This window comes from Pteronotus mesoamericanus, unplaced genomic scaffold (assembly GCF_021234165.1).
Source record: "Pteronotus mesoamericanus isolate MK-2021 breed Mesoamerican mustached bat unplaced genomic scaffold, CSHL_Meso_final contig_90, whole genome shotgun sequence".
In the NCBI taxonomy this organism is placed as follows: domain Eukaryota; kingdom Metazoa; phylum Chordata; class Mammalia; order Chiroptera; family Mormoopidae; genus Pteronotus; species Pteronotus mesoamericanus.
This window is the reverse complement of record NW_026555277.1, coordinates 17,806,044-17,827,230: the sequence shown is the minus strand read 5'-3', so window position 1 is coordinate 17,827,230 and position 21,187 is coordinate 17,806,044. Positions and strand designations below refer to the sequence as shown.

General features: G+C 36.7%; 2 protein-coding genes across 2 annotated transcripts in view; both read left to right on the top strand.

Annotated features, from left to right (window-relative positions):
• EEF1B2 (eukaryotic translation elongation factor 1 beta 2) overlaps positions 1 to 21,187 on the top strand; it is a 213,870-nt gene that overhangs the window by 111,305 nt on the left and 81,378 nt on the right. The gene's annotated exons all lie outside the window — the stretch shown is intronic.
• ZDBF2 (zinc finger DBF-type containing 2) lies at positions 236 to 20,992 on the top strand. Its single transcript, XM_054585763.1, has 6 exons — positions 236 to 299; positions 4,776 to 4,828; positions 5,545 to 5,624; positions 6,780 to 6,883; positions 8,436 to 8,563; positions 13,837 to 20,992. Exons 4-6 carry the CDS (start codon positions 6,824 to 6,826, stop codon positions 20,957 to 20,959), a joined length of 7,311 nt encoding a protein of 2,436 aa, XP_054441738.1. The 5' UTR covers positions 236 to 299; positions 4,776 to 4,828; positions 5,545 to 5,624; positions 6,780 to 6,823; the 3' UTR covers positions 20,960 to 20,992.

The following is a 21,187-nucleotide window of genomic DNA, read 5'->3' as shown; positions in this document are numbered from 1 at the left end:
CGCTCTGGACGGCTCGGGGGTCTAGGCACCGCCATGGAACCGGAATAGGAAGGGAGCGAACCCACCGGTCTTCGGCCTCTACCGAGGCCCGGAAGGAATCCGGGCGGCCTCCACGGAGGTGAGAACAGCAGCGGGGGCGGACGCGGACTGGCTGGCCGAGTCGGCGCGCAGCCCGGGCGACGCCCGCGGGCTCTGTGTGCGCGGCCGGGGGTGGGGCCTGTTTGCCTTGCGCCCTGGGTGCCTTCTTCCTCCCGAGGGACGCACGGACAGCTCGCCCGGCTCCCGCAACCGCCTCGCAGGTCCTCGGCTTCCCCTCACCCCAGTCCCTTCCTGCCCCTCCTGCGCCAGCGGGCTGGCGACTCCGGGCCGGGATCGCGGTGTCCGGGGCGAGGGGTGGAGGTGGGGCGCGGGCAGCCTTGTGCTTCTGTCGGGGGCCCTGGGTCGGAGGGGCACGGTGGACGAGGCCTTGGGCTGGGGCCTGGAGACGGGGAAATAAGCGGAGGTTGGATTTAGAGCTTTGTTACCCGCGGGGAATTGCACGGGCACCTGTGGGGTCGAGATCCGGAGCCACCTGTCTACAAATCCCCCTCCCCCTGTGCCTTGCGCTGTGTCCAGCTGCCCCCAGAAGTAGGCCTTTACTACCCTCCTGCATTTGGAATTTATTTTAGAAACGTTAGGTTTTTGTGGCAACGATTATTTTACTATCGCCGTGCAACAGTTGTGTAAATCTGGTCAAATTACGCCGTTGTCACTACGTGCTCCTAAAAAGGCCCTTTCCAGCTTCTAACATCCGACGCGATGATTCTGGTAGCGCGTGGAAGAAATGCGTGCAGAGAGAGTGGCCCTAAAGGAACTAAAACGTGTTTTACACCCAAAATACAATTATATTTGGCTTTTTGTTGCAAATAGTGTCTATACTATCAGGAAAAAAACTGAAAAAGCTCATAGCAATCTCATTTTCAAAAGTCACTATTAACATTTTGGGGTTCATAATTTATATTCGTGTGTTATGTAGTTGGGGTACTAATATAATCTGCCCCCACCTTTTTTTAAAAACTGCATTAAGGACTTTTTCTATATCGATGCATGAATATCCTTCCACTGCCCTCTCAGCTTGCACTGATTTGGACCCAAAGCGTGGAAGGCAGTGAATTTCTTCTCCCAGCACCTTAGCCAATGGTCAGCCTTAGTAAAGACACTTGTTAAAAATTTGATAAAGTATCGCTGTAATGGCCAAGATATTGGATAGAAATAAACTGAATTCAGGGTAGCAACCATCTTCTATAAAATATTGTTTGCTCTGCTTAATATTTTGAGGCAATGTTTTTTCAAATTGCAGTTTTCAATCCATTGGTAAATTGTGAAATTAATTTGGTGACTCTACTAGCATTTAAGAAAACCGAAATAAAATAGCATAGAAAATACCGGAATGCATTATTACATTACGCATCATGAGGGTATTGTTTTGCAAAACTGTGTGTGTGTGAGAGGGGGTGTGCATGGGTACCTGCGCGTGCGTGCTGGATTGTGATATAAAATGTATTGCTTTTCTGTGCCACGGTATTTAATTTTTATTTTTTTACATTTAATCTTTATTGTATTTTTTTCCATTACCATTTAGTCTCCTTATATCCCCCTCTTCCCCAGCAGTCACCACGCTGTTGTCCATGTCCATGAGTCCTTTTGCCCTTTTTGCTCAACACGTTTATTTAATTTTGAAAGTCACTAATGCAAGGTATTGTCCGCACCCGTCTCAGAATGGGAGCAATGATGCAATTAAGACAAACATTAGTTTTACTCTTTTCTTTGGAATATGTGACAGTGTTTATTGCAGCAAATTAGATTCTTAATTATTTGTTTTCATCTAATATTAAAACAAGTAATTAGCATTCCTGAAAATGCAGAGAGGAAGCATTTTATAGCAGTTAAAAGGTTAAGAGCATAAACTGCTCAGATTGACCTAGGGTCAAATCCCAGTCACACTGGTTATTGGCGTGTGACCTGGAAAAAGACACAGCTTCTCTTTAAACCTCAGTTTCTTGATTTGTAAAGTGAGAGTTATCATAACACCAACCTTAAAAGACTGTTTGATGTTGAGATGAGATAATGCTTGTGAAATTGTTGACACAGTGCCTGGCCCAGATGAAGCACTCACTAAATGCTAGCTATTATTATTTTAAAAGACTGAACTGAGGTATCCAGGATGATGCTTGTCACCAGAGGTAAATTGAAAATCAGTTTAGCATTGTAAAGAAAGGAACATTGAATTAGGTTTTTAACATATTATTTGGCCATTGTTTTGTGACTGTCCCCCAATCGCGTCCCTACTCCTAGACAAGTAATGTAAATTATTTTATTCTTCAGACCAAATGCCCTTCTATTGTCTTTTCTAGTAAATCAGTGTGTCTCTTGTCAGGCTGTTGAAATTTTTTTCCCATAAGGATTCTAGATTTTGTTAGCTTTTATTTCAACACTGAAGTCAGTTTGAGAAACTCACACACTACAACCCTGAACTCATTTCACCAACACGTACAGGTCTCAGGTGTGCAAGAAACCGTCTCAAGAAAATAAATGCAATTTTATTTCATTTTTGAGAGAGCTGTGCTGAAGTTTTTTCACACAGTTCAGAGTCTCTGCTCACTGCCCCAGATCGTTTTATCCATGTTAAATGTTACATAAATCGATGAAATAAGAGTGTAAGCATTGTCATGTTTAATAATGCTGTCATATTTATGAAAAATAAATTGGATGCTTTGGACTAAAAATGAGGCTTTTGCAAAAATACTTAATTGGGTGTGACAACTGTAAAGCGTTGGACAGAATCCAGACGGCCCTAATAGTGCTCTCATTTTGCGTATGTCTTTTAAGTTCTTCTGCTTTAGGGGAATGAAAATGGAAACTTGTTGAGCGTGTATTGTGATGAGGTTTTTGAAAGAAAGAAAAAAATATGACTTGGAACTCCAGCTGTCCTATGCACAAAAACCCTCAGTGAAACAAAAGAGCCTAGTTTGACCTTACATCAAACGTATATACATTTCTATGTTTTAAGTTATATAAAATAGTAAGATTATGTGTTTATGTATTTTTAAAATCATCATATTGATGAATTTTTTAAAAGTTCACCAGTTGCTTGGTCTTGTCAGATAAGAGGGCTTTTTTTTTAATCTTACTATGCAATCGTTAAACATTTTGTTTAGGAATTAAATACTATGTAGAGGTGCTTATCATATATGGTTAAGTGACAGAGAGGCTATAGAATCGATTGAATGGTATCATTCCATTTTTATAAAAACATATTTAGAAAAAAAAGAATATACGATGTTAATGGTGGCTAGTGGCATTATGGCAGATTTTTATGCTTTTTATTTCTTTAGATTTATAATTGTATTATAAAGTGTGTTTTACTTTTATACTAAAAATAATAAAAGTCATTTTTTAAAGAAAAAGTATTGTGATTGTGTTCCTAATTTGCAAGCATAATGAGTCTAAACCTTTGCTCTAAGGGATACAGATTCTTACATGGATATTTTGGGTGTAAACTAATTTCACCAGGATTCTAGGAAATGGTATTGAAGAGTTTAACAGTTACATTCCTTACCCTATGAAAAAAAGCTCCTTTGAGTAGGAAAGAACCATTGTTCCAGAATTTTCTTAAAGCATTCTTTGAGTATGGAGCACTGCTTTTCAAAATATTTCCATAGTGCCTAAAGAAATGGTCTAGATTCTTCAGTCTGCTTTTAAACCTGTCATGTCAAAACTCAAATCAACTTTTCTTGCTTTATTGCCCCTTGAATTCTTAAATGAAATGTTAGCTTTATCTGTACTTGTCAGCTTATTATCTCCAAATATACCTGTGCTTTCTTGCTTTTGTACTTTTGCTTTTTTGTTACTTGGAGTATCTTTTCCTGACCTTTGTGTAAGCAAGTTCTACCTATTTTCCAATTTCCAATTAAAAAAACAACAACGTACCTATCATGACATCCTGGCTCTTCCAGTTAAAACCCATTAGCATTTATTATTTGTGCTTAGGCAGTTCTCAGATACCATCTGGTATTTTTTATATTAATTTCCCAATTCCATTTTAAACTTCTTAAGAGAAAGAAAGCTTGTTTTGTATTTTTCTCTATCCCTTAAAGCTTCTATGGTGGACCCTTAAACACAATCTATTCCTTGATTATACGTCGGGGTCACCAGCTCTTCTGAGTCAAAGCATTGGCATTTTTTTGTTAACCAGTAAGCCTGGATAATATAGTCAACACTGTGCCTACAATGTGTGGGAAAATAAAAAAAAATGATAATTTGGCTGAATTGTCAATAAATAAATAGATGATAAATAATGGGCAATATCTTTCATTAGAACTAACACAGCAGTTAAGAGTGGGGTGGTTAGTCAAGAAACTAAAGTTTCACATAAATATTTCTTTTAAAAGTTTCTCATGAAGTTTATTTTGGGTTTGATGGTATCTTTGTTCTTAACCTTAGAGGCACAGTTTTGCCCTCCTTTTTTACAGATGCTATTCTCGGACCCCAGAGATCTGATGTATTTGATAGGGGTTGTGTGGGCCATCACAGGCACTCTGCTGCAGGACATCTTTGGGGGTCATAGCATATAAAGTGCTTCGTGTTCAAAGGCTAATATTTTTTCTCTTATTATTGGAAACTTCATTGTGTCACTTTTTAAACTGAGATAGAACTCGGAGGTAGTTTATTTGGCCAGTGGCAGACACTTACACAGCTTATCTTTTTAAAAAAAATTGCTTTATTTTAATTTACAGATGTTTGCCAGGACTAATATAGCTGATGAAGTACCTGCCTTTTTCTGCTCAAGGTAAATGATTTGTTACTTCATAAAAATATCAGGTACTGGTAGAATTCAGAGTTTATATAAAAAGACCTATTCAGTCATGCAATGCAATATAATCCCAGACCCCAAAGAAATGATCCCTTTAAGTAAGAATTTTATTAGGACATAAAAAAGATGTCTTATATTATTGGTTCAACCCATATCAGAATCATCAGGGAGCACTTTAAATATGCGTAATATGCATGGGCCTGTCTCTCATCAGCAGATTTCAGTTCAGTAAGGTTTTTTAGGTAGGGTCCTAGCATGTGAATTTTAAAAAATGCCAACAAATGCTTCCGATTCATTGTAGCTCATTGTCATTGTAGCATGTATGTGACACTAGAGATGATGGAAATAGCAGGTAACAATGCCATGGGACTTGAAGGACATAAGGGTTAAAGATTTGAAAAATATTAAAAGCATTTAAATTTTGTGTATGTGTGTGTGATAGTAGACTCGTATTTTCACTTTGCCTCTGCTTCAGTGAATATTTTAATTGTATTTTAAATAAAACACTACAGTGACTTTCCAAGTTTAAGTTTAAGCTCTAGAGTTCTCTCAACCTGAAAATGACTGTATCTATAAATACAATTTTAAGCTTGTTTCATTTTGTTGCTTCAGATGTGATGACAAATGAAGTAAATTAATGGAAATAAGAGCAAATTACAAGTAAGTAATTTCTTATATATTCTTTATTTCAGAGGCTGGTTTTAATTGATTTGGTTTCCTCATAAGTGTGGGAAGTCAAAAAGTCAAAGTTTCTCATAATAAAAAGTAATAGGTAAGTGAATATTATAGCATTTTGACTTAAGCTTTTTTCTATTCTCATCTTAGGTTTTAAGGCTCTGATTTCACTTTTTAAACATTGATTTTAATGAGTAAATTTTTCCTGTTGTAGGGTCATCTTTATGAGAAATATTCATAACTTGTTATAGGACCATTCTGTATATTTTCCAACATACAATGTTTAAAATAATCAGAATGAAAAATGTAATAAGTTATTTCTTACAGTTCTACTTTAAGAAAACAAAGCAAAAACTGTATTGTATTGAGTTTATTACTTAAAATAATCAAACTATATATACTTTGTGTCAATGGATGAACTGGCTGTGTATCAAAATTACCTGGGAATTTCAGAAATTCTAAATTCTATACTCTGTCTCCACTCTACAAAATCAGTATTTTGGGGGATGATGTTGGTATTCTGATTTGGAAACCACTGTAGTATACAATATTGGAGGGTTATAGTTTTAAAGGGTAGAAACTTAGAAACTATTTGTAGCAAAATTTCATTATACCAATTGGAAAAAATTCCTCATCTGTTTGGTTTATGTAATTGTCAGAGAGAAATGTCTTGTGTTTCAGAGACTAAATTATTAAATAAGTTATTAATTTGATTTTCAGCAACTTTGTTGGGTAAATTATTTCAAAATCTGTCTCTAGACTAAGCAGAAAATATAAGTGGCATCTTTACTCTCATGACAGAGAGATAGATGTTATATATGACAGTGGCAATTTAAGTAACTTGGGATTTTGTGTAGAAGGATAATGGGAAAACTCATGAGCCTCATCAGCACTTATTAAATATTCTGTAGTAGCAACTTAGAAATAGTAACTTGTTTTTAAAATTGAGTAAGAAGATATTCTTCAATACTGAATTAGTCCTAACAATGCTAACAAGTTAAAAAAAAACTTAATCATCTAGGCTTCAGTCATTGTCACCAAGCTACTGTTTTAGAAGATATACAAGCTGTCATCGCCACTCCAGGCTCACAGGTGGATTTCATAGTTCATGTGGAAGGAAGCCTCCTCTGTTTTCATAGTTATGAGAAGAGTGGGTAGGACTCAGGAATGAATTTCTATTCTCGGATATTATCATAGCCAGTTTCCTTGTGATAGCAAGGAATCATTGTGATTTTGCCATTTCTTTTTCCAGTTTGAGTGTTCAACGACAATACCTTTTGACTTTGGTTATTCAACATGCAGAACAGACAAGGATATTGCAGCTTTTGCTGTGTGCGCTATAATAATCTGGAACAGGTGAGAGGATCCTGTTAATATGGTAATTATACCTCCAAGGACTTGGTAATGACTTCCTCTTCCTTTACATTTTATTCAGTTTATTCATTCATTGAACAGATCATAATAAGAACCTAGTAGTTGACAGACACTCTTTAAGGTTCTAAGAACATGACCATGAACAAAACCAGGTCCCTTTATTTATGAAGCTTACATTATGGTACAATAAAACAGGAAATAGTCATATAAATTTAGTATACAGCATGTCAGACTGTTACAGATCTTACAAAGAAAATAAAATGAGCTAGGGAGTACAATTTTAGATAGGATGGCCAGGTGCAAGGTTAAGAAAGTCACATTGGAGTTGTGATTTGAATGAAGTGTGGGAGCCAGGCTTGTTCAAATCTAGGGGAAGAATCTCTAGGTAGAGGGGGGAGAGAGAGCAAGGACAGAGACGCTGATGGGTGGTTGGTGTGTTAACCACCAGCCAGGAGGCCAGAGAGGAGGCAGTGGAGGTAGGGTGGGGATGGGAGCGGCTGCTGAATGGTAGGCAAAGAAGTCAGAGAGTTACATTCTGTAAGATATTGTAAAAGAAGGTGAGGACTCGGAATTTTATGCTTTGATGCGCAAACGTTTTAAATTTTGCTATAGTTGCATTTAGCTTTTTTCCATTTGTTGCTTGTGTTGTGGGTGTCATAAAGATTGTCTAATCCAGGGTCACAGAGATTTATGCCTGTGTTTTTCTGTGAGCGTGTTGTAGTTTTAACTCTTACATTTAGGTCTTTGATGTATTTTGAGTTAATTTTTCTATATGATGTGATTTAATTACCTCCTGAAAGCCCTGTCTCCAAATATAGTCATATTGGCAGTTATAACTTTAACATGCATTTCGGGGCGGGGGGGGCACGGGTACAGAATTCAACCTAGAGCAGTTATAATTGATTGATTTTCAGATGTTAAACTAATTTTGCATTCCTGGGATAAATTTCACTTGGCTATGGTATATAATCCTTTTCATATGTTACTGGGTTTGGTTTGCTGATACTTTGTTGAGGATTTCTGCATCTATATTTGTATGGGAATTGTGTTACAGGCGAAATTGTGATATCATGAAGTTCTGATTCTGCTAGCGCTAAAATTTTATGATATCAAACACAGGTTTATAATATGTAAAAATTCTGCCGTTTAGTGGAACATTTAATAAATTCATTTTGAGTTTAACCATCTAATAGTAATCACTTAAATTCATACTAAGGACAAGTTTTTTCTATTGTGATTTCCACACCTTTGCCTTTTTAAAAAAAATAACGTACTTTTTAATGCCATTATAAACATGAGGCAGATAATAAATCTGTGATAAGTATCATTTTTTACAAAAATCTTCCACATTTAAGATGATTCTTTAGGAGAGACTTAGAAAGATGTAACTGTTGTATCTAAGGGAAAGTTAACTTTATGGATTTTAGATGTATATTTTAGACTTGCTTTATAGAAACAGCACATCAGTTTATACTTCACTCTCACTACTGAGTATTACCCATTTGAAAATATTCAGTTTCTTTCTTCTTTATAGCATATGTCCAGTCCTCAGCACAGATACTTGACCTCACAGAATAGACAACGGATGGGTTCCAGCAGTTTGATGGAACGTTTCTTGCAGGATGTACTGCGGCACCACCCATATCATTATCAAGAAAGCAGGTAAAATAACTGAATGGAATAAGACTAGTCAATAGTTGATATACGTTACAGTAGATATTTGTGTTCACATTTCAGTGCTTCTTAAAGTCAATCTTTGAATCAGGGAATATAATGTGAAATTTACCTAGTAATTTTCCTTTATTTTTAAAAAAAAAATTTAAATTATTTTTTTATTTTTCCTACTTTAAGTAGCACATTTCACTATAAAAGATATGGACTGTATAATACTTTTTCCCAAATAAAAGTTTTAGAGCAGTAAATTATTATTATATACTATTAAGACGTTTGATAAGTATGTTAGAATTAAGCACAGGGAAAAGGTGGCAACGAAAGTAGCTTTTAAAAGACTAGTAACAGAAAAACTGGTGGCAGCAGAGAAAGGCTAGTCAAATTTATATGCAGTTTATACAACTCGTGTTTATATACAACTTGTGTTTATACACACTCACCGCCACTCTATGAGAGTGCGCTGTTCCTGTCGTCCTCGCCAGCACCGGGGGGGGGGATAGCAGTCCTGTTTGTTCTTCCCAACATAGTAGACCAAAAAAGTATATCTCTTACTTTAATGATTTATGAGTTAAGTAAAACTTCTCTATTTATATATTTATTAGCCATGTATTTATCCTCTGAATTGTTCATATACTTTGTGGTTTTTTCTGTTGAATTATTTGTATATTTTGGATTTATAGGCAATATTTATGGATACTAGTTTTTTATATTTTAAAGATGTTGTAAATATTTTCTCAGAATTTGTTGTATTTTTCAACTATGTATCCCTTTTACGATATAGAAATTAAACATTTTGATATAATCAGGTCTAGGGGAATTTCTTATGGTATTTTCTATGTCTTTTTTTATGCCCTTGTGTCTTCTTTTAAATGTTTTTAATCTTCCCGGAATTTTTAAAATATGTAGTCTGAGACAGCATTTGTACTTATTTTTTATAAATTTATATTAATTATATTTCCACTGATATAAAATATCACCTGCAAGATAAATTTCTAAATTGTGTATCTGTATATTTGATTTTTGAATACAGTTTTCTTTCCTTGAGTTTTTAAATCCCATGCCAACACAACATTATTTAATTATGCTTATAAGCTTTCTAAAGTAGAGTTTTAAAAAAATTTCTCTCTTGCCTTCTTGTCTAGAGATTTTAGCCATCTTAAAAATCAGCTCTTGCTTCATTTTTGCTTCCTATTTATTGGTTTTTATTGATTTATTTCTTCAACTCTCTAGGGGGAGGAATTTGGTTATCCTTCTATCTACTTGAATTAGTTGGTCATTTAGTTAATTTGTGCGTATTCTTTTTTAATGGAAGGTTTAAAAATTTGAAGTTTCTGTTTTGACATCGCATAGGTATAGATAGTTTTAAAATTTTTGCTTTTTAGCATGGGTTACAGAGTGGTTTTCTTACCTCTGGTCATTAGATTTTTGAAGGTTTTTTTTTTGTTGTTGTTGTAAAATTAGTTTAAAATGATGATTAGTTTAAGATGGTGATTCAGTTTTTAACTTCAAACATACACATACACACAGACGTCGATGCAAATCTAAGCATATAAATGATGATTGCTAACTTTTTGGGGATTTTTGCCAGCTTGTTGGATTTTGTTTCTGCTTGTCTTTCCTTTCTCTCTTTTATTAGCCACATGATACAAAATTGATTTTGAGAATGTTGTGATAGTCTTTAAGACAAATGGAGATAATCTAGTAGGGTTCTGAAAAACTAGGGTAATGTGATTACTCCAATTTTTTTATTAGAGTTCAGAAGTATGAAACAGGGAAACTTTTGGTTCATTGTGATACTATTTTGATAGCAGAGTTAACTTTTCTAATTTACAAATACCAAAAACGTTATCTTAATATAATTATGATAATAATTTTTATGGGAAAGAAAGCATGAGTAATATCTATGACATGTTTTTAAAAAGTTGCATGTAGCCAACATGTGTGCATATTCTCTTAGGCAATTGTGGCATCTCTCAAGTTGAAAATATTTAATAAAGGTATTTTTGTAGATGTTAATTTATTTCAATTTTTATTATTTTAGACTATACATATATTTTAAGTATATCGATTATGCTATTACAGTTGTCTCATTTTTTTCTCCCCTTCATCCCCCTCTGCCCTGCACCGCCCCTCCCTCTAGCATTCCCCCCCTTCGTGTCCATAGGTCATACGTATAAGTTCTTTGGCTTCTCCATTTCCTATACTATTCTTAACCTCCCCCTGTCTTAAATAGACTACATATTTACATAGTTTTAGATGGTCAGAAAATTTGAGAAGATACTACATGTACTTTTTATATACCCCCTTACCCAGTACCCTATTACTAACATCTTATATTAGTTGAATTTTGTAGTTTATTCAGATTTCTCTAGTTTTTACCTAATTTTTTTTGTTGTTTCAGGATCCCATCCAGGATAACCATATTACCTTAACTTGTCATGTCTCTTTAGACCCCTCTTGACATTTTTAATCTTAATAGACATTGCCAGTTGTTCTTTTTAGAAATTAACCTAATCTATACTCCTACCAATAATACATTAAAGTGCTGGTCATCGCAGCCTTGCCAAAATGATGTGTTAAAATAATAATAGTTAATCATTAGTATTTTCCAGACTTAAAAAAAAATGTTCTTTGCCCTGACTGGTGTGGCTTGGTTGGGTTCATCCAGCAAAGCAAAAGATCACTGCTTTGATGCCCTGTCAGGGCATATGTCTAGGTTGTGGGTTTGGTCCCTGGTTGTAGCTCATATGACAGGCAACCTGTTGATGTTTCACTCTCACATTGATGTTTCTCTCCCTCTATCTCCCTTTCCCTCTCTCTAAAAATAAATGAATAAAATCATTTTAAAAAAATGCTCTCTACATGTAATAACTAATTTACTTCTCAAAGCAGTCTCATGAGGGAGGACTTCCAATCAAGATGGAAGCATAGGTAGACACGCTTTCCTCCTTGTGCAACTATAAAAAGAATTACAACTAAATCTCAGAACAAATAACACCCACTACTATCAGAAAATTGAACTTTATGAAAGTCCGACAACCAAGGATTTAAAGAAGCCACATTCATTCAGATGGTTAGGAGGGGTGGAGACATGGCGATGGGTAGAGAGGCAAGGAGATGAGGTGTGGTATGGAGTGGGCAGTCCTACATTCAGGTGTGGTAGACAAAAATTGAGAGGGATACCTTGGGAGTGGGCGATCGCAGTTCCATGCCAGAATGCACAGCTCAGGGTTCCAGTGCCAGTAAGATAAATTCCATTAACTTCAGGGTGTAAAAACCAGTGTGGGTTGGGGCAGCAGAAGAAACTGATGGATTTTCTGGAAACTCCACTTAGAGGGCCCACATGGTCTTAGAACATATGCAAATCCACCCAAAATCTGGGATTCAGCACAAAAGCAACAGCTGGAAGGGTGCTAGTCGCATAGGGGGAGTGGGTGAAGTGGCTGGAAGTGGGGACTTACTGGGCACACTCCCAGAAGCCAGGCAGCGGTATTTTCCCCTCTCCAAGCCCACCCCCTACACAGAGCCACAAAGTGGTGAAGTGGGTTACCCCACTGTGGCGAACCTAAGGCTCTGCCCCACACAATTTACAGTTGCCTTTCTTTTTACAGTAGGCCATACTCCTAAGACAGGGAGTCAAAGCAGCTTTACCTAATACACAGACACAGGAAGGCTGCCAAATTGAAGAGATAAAGAAATACGGCCCAAATGAAAGAACAGAACACAACCCCAGAAAAAGAACTAAATGAAACAGAGATAACCAACCTATCAGAGTCAGGATGCTCAAAGAACTCATTCAGTATGGCAACAACATAAAGGAAGAAATGAAGTTTACACTAAGTGGAATAAAAATTTACAGCGAACTAAGTGTGAAGGGAAGGAAGCTGGAATTCAAATCAATATTTGGGACATAAGGAAGAAATAAGCATTCAACCAGAACATAAAGAAGAAACAAGAATTAAAATGAGGATAGTATATGAAGACTCTGGGACATCTCCAAATGTTTCAACATCTGAATCTTGGGGATGCCAGAAGGAGAAGAGAAAGAGTAAGAAATTGAAAACTTACTTGAAAAAATAATGAAAGTAAACTTCTCTAATTTGGGAAAGGAAATAGACATAGAAGTCCCAGAAGCACAAAGTCCCAAACAAGAAGGACCCAAAGAGGAACACATCAAGACACATCATAATTAAAATGCCAAGGGTTAAAGAGAGGATCTTAAAAGCAGCAAGAAAAAAACAGAGCATTCTCTGCAAAGGAGTTCCCATAAGACTATCAGCTGATTTCTCAAAAGAAACTTTGCAGGCAAGAAGGGACTGGCAAGAAGTATGCAAAGTGATGAAAAGCAAGGATCTATAACTAAGATTACTCTACCAAATACCAAAGCTATCATTTAGAATGGAAGGGGAGAGAAAGTGCTTCCCCGACAAGGTAAAGCTAAAGGAGTTGATCATTACCAAGCCATTATTACAGGAAATGTTAAAGGGACTTATTTAAGAAAAAGATCAAAACTATGAACAATAAAATGGCAAAAAATTCACAACTGTCAACAACTGAATCTAAAAATCCAAACTAAGCAAACAAGCAGAACAGGAACAGAATTAAGAGATATGGAGATCATTTGGAGGGTTATCAGCTGGGAGGGGAAAGGGGGGAAAGGGGGGAAAAGGTGCAAGGATTAAGAAGCATAATTAGTAGGTACAAAATAAACAGGAGGATGTTAAGAATAGTGTAGGAATTGGAGAAGCCAAAGAACTTACATGCATGACCCATGAACATGAAAAACGTGAGGATTTGCTGGAGGGAAGTGGAGAACTGGGTGGAAGGGGGTCAAGGGGGAAAATTGGGACAGTTGTAATAGCATAATCAGTAAAACATTAAAAAAACAACAATTAAAAATAGTCTCATGAGAGAAAATAGCATTTCCTTTTTTTTTGGATGAGGGGACTAAAGCTTAGAAGGTTAGGTAATGTGTGTTAAACTTCGTGCTATTTACTATTCTGATACATGGAAAATGATATATGGCTTTATTTACATACTATGTTTAGAAGCCATTTGTATTTGTATGTACATAGCAATTGAGCTACCTCCATCTTCTGCACTCATTACCTTCCTGAAATACATTATACAGTCTGGTGTGATGGCCTTAATTATCTGTCCCCTAAGAACCTGGCCCAGGATAAAGAGAAAATAACCTTATGTCTTAATTTAAACATTTTAAACAACTATTAGAATATTTTAATGATTTTTCCTTTTCTTTTTAGATCAAGACAAAATGAGAGACTTCTTAGGAATAATGCATCATCTTCTGAAGTGGTTCCTATAGATGATTCTGTTTCTGAAGAAATGGCTGATGATACTACCGGAGTCAGAGGAGAGAGAGCCACCAAAAGTTCTGAACCTATTGAAGAATTGTATTCTAGACCTAGTAAATCTCAGGAATGTATACAGGGTGTTCCAATTCGACCATCAGTTATTCAAAAATTGGAGAAGGGGCAGCAGCAGCCCTTGGAGTTTGTTTATAAAATTGGGAGTGGCCTGAGAGAATTTAATCCAGTAGGTATTGGTCAAGCTACAAATAATGGACAAAAATTAATATATCCCTCAGTGATTTCTACAGCTCCTGCTAGTCGTTTACCTGAAAGTTCTTGTGATCGATCATGTACAAGTAACAATACTAGGTTACCACTAGCAGCCCATTTGGATTCAGTTAGCAAATGTGACCCAAACAAAGTTGACAGATACCTTGACCAGCAAGACAGGGGCCCTAGAAATCCTATGTTCTCATCCCATCTAGAAACTTCTTCAGTTTTATATCAGAAACCTAAAGAATCAAATAGGAAGTCTGTATGTATAAATTTAGATAAATTGATTTCGCAGGAAGATGTAAAATCTCGGGGTAAGACTTTGTCAACTGGCTTTAAAGCTCATGCTTTTATGGGTACTGAAGGCTCCTTAAAATGTGAATCTCTTTCCAAATTAGCAGCAAACCCAGCAATCAACCTGAATAAAACTGATATACCTTCTAATAAAAGAATCTTTGAATATGCCATTCCAAAGCACCATGAGAAATTGTTTTCTAATATGGATCGTACCCAAGAAGAAAAGCATGTGGTTTTTAACAAGTCAGTCTTATTGGGACAGAGGAGCTCAGTGAGTTCTAAAATGGAGTATGCTTGTGGTTCTCCTCAGTCAGTGTCTGATCAACCTGAAGAGGCTGTACAAGACCTTTGGAGTGAGGAGAGAATTGACCAAGAAGATAAGGCCTATGAATCAAGAGGTTCTGAAATGAGTTTTGATTGCAGTTCCTCTTTTTATTTACTAACTGACCAATCTAAAGTGACTGCTAAAGAAGTAAACCCTTCAAAGGAAGTACATGCTGATTTGCAGCATAAGAGTAATAAATCTTGTGTTTCTGAAGTTAATTCTGATCGTGATGGCCCTCTTCAGTTGGCTACCAACCGAACCCAAGTAATTGTTAAAGGTATTAGTGTTCAGAAGGCAGTGCCTATTCGCCTGGTTGATGAAAGCTATGATTCTAGTGATTCTGAGATGAATTTTGATTGTGATACCTCACTTCAGTCAACTGATGATTCCCCACATCAGCCTGCAAAAGAAGTAGACCTTCCTAAGGAGGCACACATTGACTTGGTGGATAAGAACTATGGATCTAGTAGCTCTGAAATAAGTGCTGATTCTGTTTTACCACTTCAGTCAGTGACTGACCGACTCCCATTGGCTGTCACTGAAACAGAACTTCAGAAGAAGGTTCCAGTTGGCTTGGTTGATATGAACTATGGATCGAGTTGTTCTGAAACAAGTTTTGATTGTGATGTTTCTCTTCAGTCAGTAATTGTCCATCCCCAACTGGCTAACAAAGAAAGAAATCTAAAGGATAGGCATGTCTACCTGAAAGATAACCACAAATCCAGTAGTGCTAAAGCACATCTTGATTGTGGTATCTCTCTTGAGACAGTGACTGATGAACCTCAGAGGGCCGTTGAAGAAATAAATGTTCTGAAAGAGAAGAATGACCTCGTGGATATGAACTGTGAATATTATGGTCCTGAAGTGAGTTTTCACTCTGATGGTCAGTTAGTGGCTGACCAACCCCAAGTAGCAGTTCAGGAAGTAAATCCTCAAGAAGTAGTTATTGACCTGCAGAATAAGAGTGCTAAATCTAGCGTTTCTGATCTAAGTTTTAATTCTCATGCTTCTCTTTATCAGTCAGCTAATGAACAACCTCATGGAGCTCTGGGTGAAATAAATGCGAAAGAATTAAATGTCGACATGGAAGTTAAGAGCTATGGATGCTCCAGTTCTGAATTGACTTTTGAGTCTGATCCCCCTCTTCTGTCAGTTACTGAGCATTCTCAGCTGGATGTTGAAGAAATAAGAAAAAGGCACATTAACTTGGAAGGTGAGAGCTCTGGGTCAAATAGTTCTGAAATAACTTTTGATTCTGATATTCCTCTTTGTTCAATAGCTGACCAATCACAAGTAGCTGAGGAGGAACGTATTGATCAGGAATATAAAAGTAATGAATCTTGTGTTTCTGAAACAACTTTTGATTCTGATATACCTCTTCCTTCAGGGACTGATCAACCTGAAGTAGCTGTTAAAGAAATGATCATTCAGAAAGAAGACTGTGCACACTTAGGAAGGAAGAATGATGAAACCAATGGTTCTGAAATAAGTTTGGATTCTTATGTCCCTCCTCTTTCAGTGACAAATTCTCCTGGAGTACTTGTTAAAAGGCTAAATCTTCGAAAAGAAGAACAGGAACACTTTGAAAGTAAGGAAAATGAACCTAATGGCTCTGAATTAAGTCTGAATTATGATAGTTTTCATTCAGTAATTGGACATTCTGAAGATCCCGTTAAAGAAGTAAACCAGAAAGAAGAGCATGTGCAGTTAGAAAACGAGAATAATGGACCTAATGTTCCTGAAATCACTTTGAAATCTTATATATCTCATTTAGTGACTGATTATCCTGACAGAGCTGTGAAAGAAGTAACCCATCAGGAAGAAGAACGTGTAAACCTACAAGATAAGGGTAATGAAGTAAGTGTTTCGGAAACAAGTTTGGATTTTGGTATCCCTGTTCAGTCAGTGATTCAAAGAACTGATGTAGTTCTTAAAGAAATATGGCTTCAAAAAGAAAAGCATGCTCAATTCAAAGGTAAAAGCACTGAATTTAGTGGTTCTGAAATAAATTTAGATTCTGATGTTTCTCATTATTCAGTGACTGAACCTCAAGTAGTTGTTAAAGAAATAAGTGTTCAGAAAGAAGATTGTGTTTTAGAAAACAAGAGTGATAAGTATAGTGGTTCTGAAATAATTTTGGATTCTGATGTCCTTCCTCAGTTGATGACTGAAAAACCTCAAATAGCTGTTTTGAAGGAGGGCCATGTTGACCCAGAAGAAGAAAGTACTGAATCTAGAGGTTTTGAAATAAATTTGGATATTGGTCCCCCTCGTCATTCAGTCATTGAGCAATCTCAGCTAACCCTTTCAAAGGAAAAACATGTTGATCTGGAAGACACAAGCAGTGAATCTAGTGATTGTAAAGGGAATTTTGATTCTGATGACCCTCTTCAGCCATTGACTGAACAATTTCAGGAAGTGATTAAAAAAACAAACCTGTGGAAGGTAGAGGATATTGGCCTAGAAAATAAAGTTGATAAACCTAATGGTTCTAAATTAATACAGGATTCTGATGTTTCTCCTCAGTCTGTGCCTGATCAACCGGAAGCATCTGTTAAACAAATAAGCCTTGAGAATGAAGGTCATGTGTATATGGAAGATAATAACAGCCACTATAGTAGTTCTGAAATGAGTTTGGATTCTGATTTCTTGGTTCAGTCAACAGTTGATCAATCTCAAATAACTATTTTGGAGAAGGAGCGTATTGAGCTAGAAGATAAGCACAATAAATCTTGTGGTTCTGAAATAAGTTTTGATTCTGATGACCCTCTTCAGTCAGTGGCTGACCAGCTTAGGGAAACTGTTAAAGAAATAAGCCTTTGGAAGGATGAAGTTGACGTGGAAGAGAAGGATAAATCTAAGGGTTATGAAATTATGTATGGTTCTAATGCCCTTTTTCAGTCAGTGGCTGGCCAAACTGAGGAAATTGTTAAGGAGATCAACCTTTGGAAGAAGCCTGTAGACTTGGAAGGTAAGATTGTTGACCCTAGTGCTCCTAAAGTAAATTTTGACTCTGATGAACCTTTTCGTTCTGTGGCTAATGAAATTCAAGAGGCTACTACAGAAATAAATCTTCTGAGGGAGGGACATGTTTGTCTGCATGATAAGGTCTATGAACCCAGTGAATCTGAGGTAATTTATGTTGCAAATGTCCCTCTTCAGTCAGCGGTTGAGCAGCCACACATTTTAGAAGAGGAACATGACAATTTGGAAGATAAGGGCAATGGGCTTTGTGGTCCTGAAATAAGTTTTGCTTCTGATGATCCCCTTCAGTCTGTGACTGACCAGCTGGAAAAAGCAGTTAAAGTAAGTCTTTGGAAAGAGGACTGTATTTACCTGGGAGATAAGAGCTACAAACTAGGTGATTTTGAAGTACGTTGTGATTCTGATGCTCCTGTTCAGTTAGTGATTGATCAGTCTCCTGTGGCGGTCAAACAAATAAACTTGCAGAAGAAGGATCATAATGACCTAGAAAATAAGAACTGTGAACCTAGTGTTTCAGAAATAAAATGTGATTCTGGTATTCATTTTCAATTAGAAGTTGACCAACCTCAAATGGTTTGCAAAGAAATGAATCTTCAGAGGGTAGCGCATCTTGGCATGGAAGAAAAGACTAGTGATTCTGAAGTAATGTCTGATTCTGATGTCCCCCTTCAAATAGTAGTTAATGAATTTCAAGTGTCAGTCAAAGAAGCAAATCTTCAAAAGATGCTGCTTGTGGACCTGGTGACCGGTGACAGTGATTGCGAAATGATTTCTGATTCTGATATCCAATGTCAGCCAGTGATTGACTCACCTCAAATGACTGTTGAAGGAATTGACTGTATAAATGCAAAAAGTTTTGACTTAGAAGGTGAGTGTTGTGACTGTTATGATTCTGAACTAGGATATGTTTGCGAAGCCTCTCCTCAGTCAGTGTCAAACCAATCCAGAAAAACTTTCAAAGTAGTAAACCAGAAGAAAGACTATATTATTCTGGAAGAGTCAGGCTGTGAGTCTTATGGTTCTGATATAAATTTTCAAATTGATGCCTCTCATCAGTCCACGACTTACCAATCACCAGGATCTGATAAAAAAATGGCAAAATATCTTGACCCAGAAGATAAGAGCTGTGAATCTAATAGTCTTAAAAGAAATTATAAATGGAAAGACACTTCTCAGCCAGTGACTCAATTGCAGAAAGATGACAGTGAAGACAACTTTTGGAAAGATCCGGAAACTATTGGTGTAAAAGAAAAGAGCTGTGAATGTAGTGTTTCTGCCATAGATTGTAATGCTGCTTCTGAGTCAGAGATCCTTCAGGTGGCTGAAGAAGATAATCTTTTGAAGTTAGAGCATAGAGATGTAGAAAGTATGAGCTCTGAACCTTGTGGTTCAGGAGTGAATTTTCAACGTGATCCCTCTCTTCAGTCTGACACTGACCAGCCTCAAGAAGGTGTTAATAAACCAGACTTATTTAAGAAGGCATCTTTTGACATCAAAGATGTAAACCATAATTCCCATTCAAGCTCTGCTCCAAAGGTTGAATCGGTAAGGAAACTGAAAAAAGCAAAGGGGTTCATAGAAGATAGTACTGATGAACCTGTTCTTGAAGCCTTGCCTCATGTCCCTCCTTCATTTGTGGGGAAAACATGGTCTCAGATAATGAGAGAAGATGACATGAAAATTAACGCTCTTGTGAAAGAATTTAAGGAAGGTCGTTTCCACTGTTACTTTGATGATGACTCTGAGACCAGGAAAGTAAAAAAAAAAAATTTGAATGAAGAAAAAAAGATTACCTCGGCTGACCTTAATGACACTGCATTCATTCAAGTTCTATTAGACTGTGATTACAACATTGATGACTTTTCAGTAGCCTTAGATAAACCTAGCCATCATCCTACAGAAAAGAGGCCTTATGAACAAACGTGGCGAGTGGCTTCTAGATGCCAGGCTGTAAAAGTCAGCCATGGAACTCAAACCAATCTCATGAGTTACCTAGTGACAAAAGGAATAAGTGGACAAGAGGAAGACTCGCCAACACTGAAGCGTTTACTTTTACACAATGATAGAAAACCAAAAAAGAAAATCGAAATTGGAACAGTTGAATTTCTTGAATCATATACTAACATTTTGAAGCCTTTGCACCCCAATGCCTTAGTCTATGTTCTTTCTTCAAATATTAAGCTGAAGGAAGGTGAATCCTTCAACTTCTCTAAAATAAGGCGCCGTAGTGACAAAAACAATCAGGACTTTAGCATACAGTACAAGTATAAACCAAGTTCCTTTAATTATGACCCATTGAATAAACAAATTGTTATTAATCCTCCTCTGAATGTAGAAGTTCCAGAGTCAGACAGGAATAACTGGGTTCAAATTCATTTTAGTGACCTAAACTCCAGTGTAGGAGACGACGATGCTCATGTACAAAGCTCAACTTTAGCACCTTTTATGACCTTGTCGGTAAGACATGAATTAGTATCACACGAGGGGGCCAGTGGGTCTTCTGTGTTTCTGGCAGAATCAGATATCTTGAATTCTAGTGAAGTTCCGAAGAAAAGTAATTTCCAGTTGACTCTCTTAAACGGTGATGCTGCCAAAATCTCGCCAAAATCAGTGAGAAATAAGTCTTTAAAAAGTAAAAAGAAAGTTCAGAGAAGGAAGGTGACAACTAATAATAAGCCAGGTTTACTCAAAAAGGTTTACAGACCAGTTCTCCAGCAGAAAACCAGAATCACATCAGAAAAACAGTCAATTTGGATTCGGACCAAACTAAGTGATATAATTAGAAAGTATATTTCAAAATACTCTGTTTTTTTGCGTCGCAAATACCAGTCCAGGAGGGCTTTTTTTGGAATGCACCCTAAGAAGAAAAAATCTGTTGTCAGTAGACTAAAGAAGGTGAAGAGACCAGCCAAAATGCTTTCAAACTCAGCCCCATCAGCTGGTGCTCAAGAGCAGTTAAGAGCTATAAAGAACTCTTTTCCCAAGCAACCTGTGCAGGACTCTTCCAACATTGTAGTAACTAAGAGGAATGGTAATAAAAAACTCCCCAGAAAAAAACAAAGAAAGCGTCCTAAACCTGTTAAAATATATGATTTGAGAAGTTTATATTCTCAGGTACCATACTCTGATAGAATGATGACTCGACTATTACACAAATTGTTGCTCAGTAAAGCAAAACAAAAGAGTATGTATTAAAGCTAGTCAAGGATTCAAAACTAGTTGAAATATATTTGGTACTTAGTGCACATAGCTCTCCCAACTTTGGTGAAAAAAATCAGTCTTCAACTATTTTGCTACAGACATCATTTTTCATTATAATGAAAACTTTTATATTATTTTAAAATTAATATTTAAGGTCCTTTTTAAAAAGATCCTAAAGACCCTTTGTCCATTTGCTATAGAAGAGCTTCATCTTAATTTGTC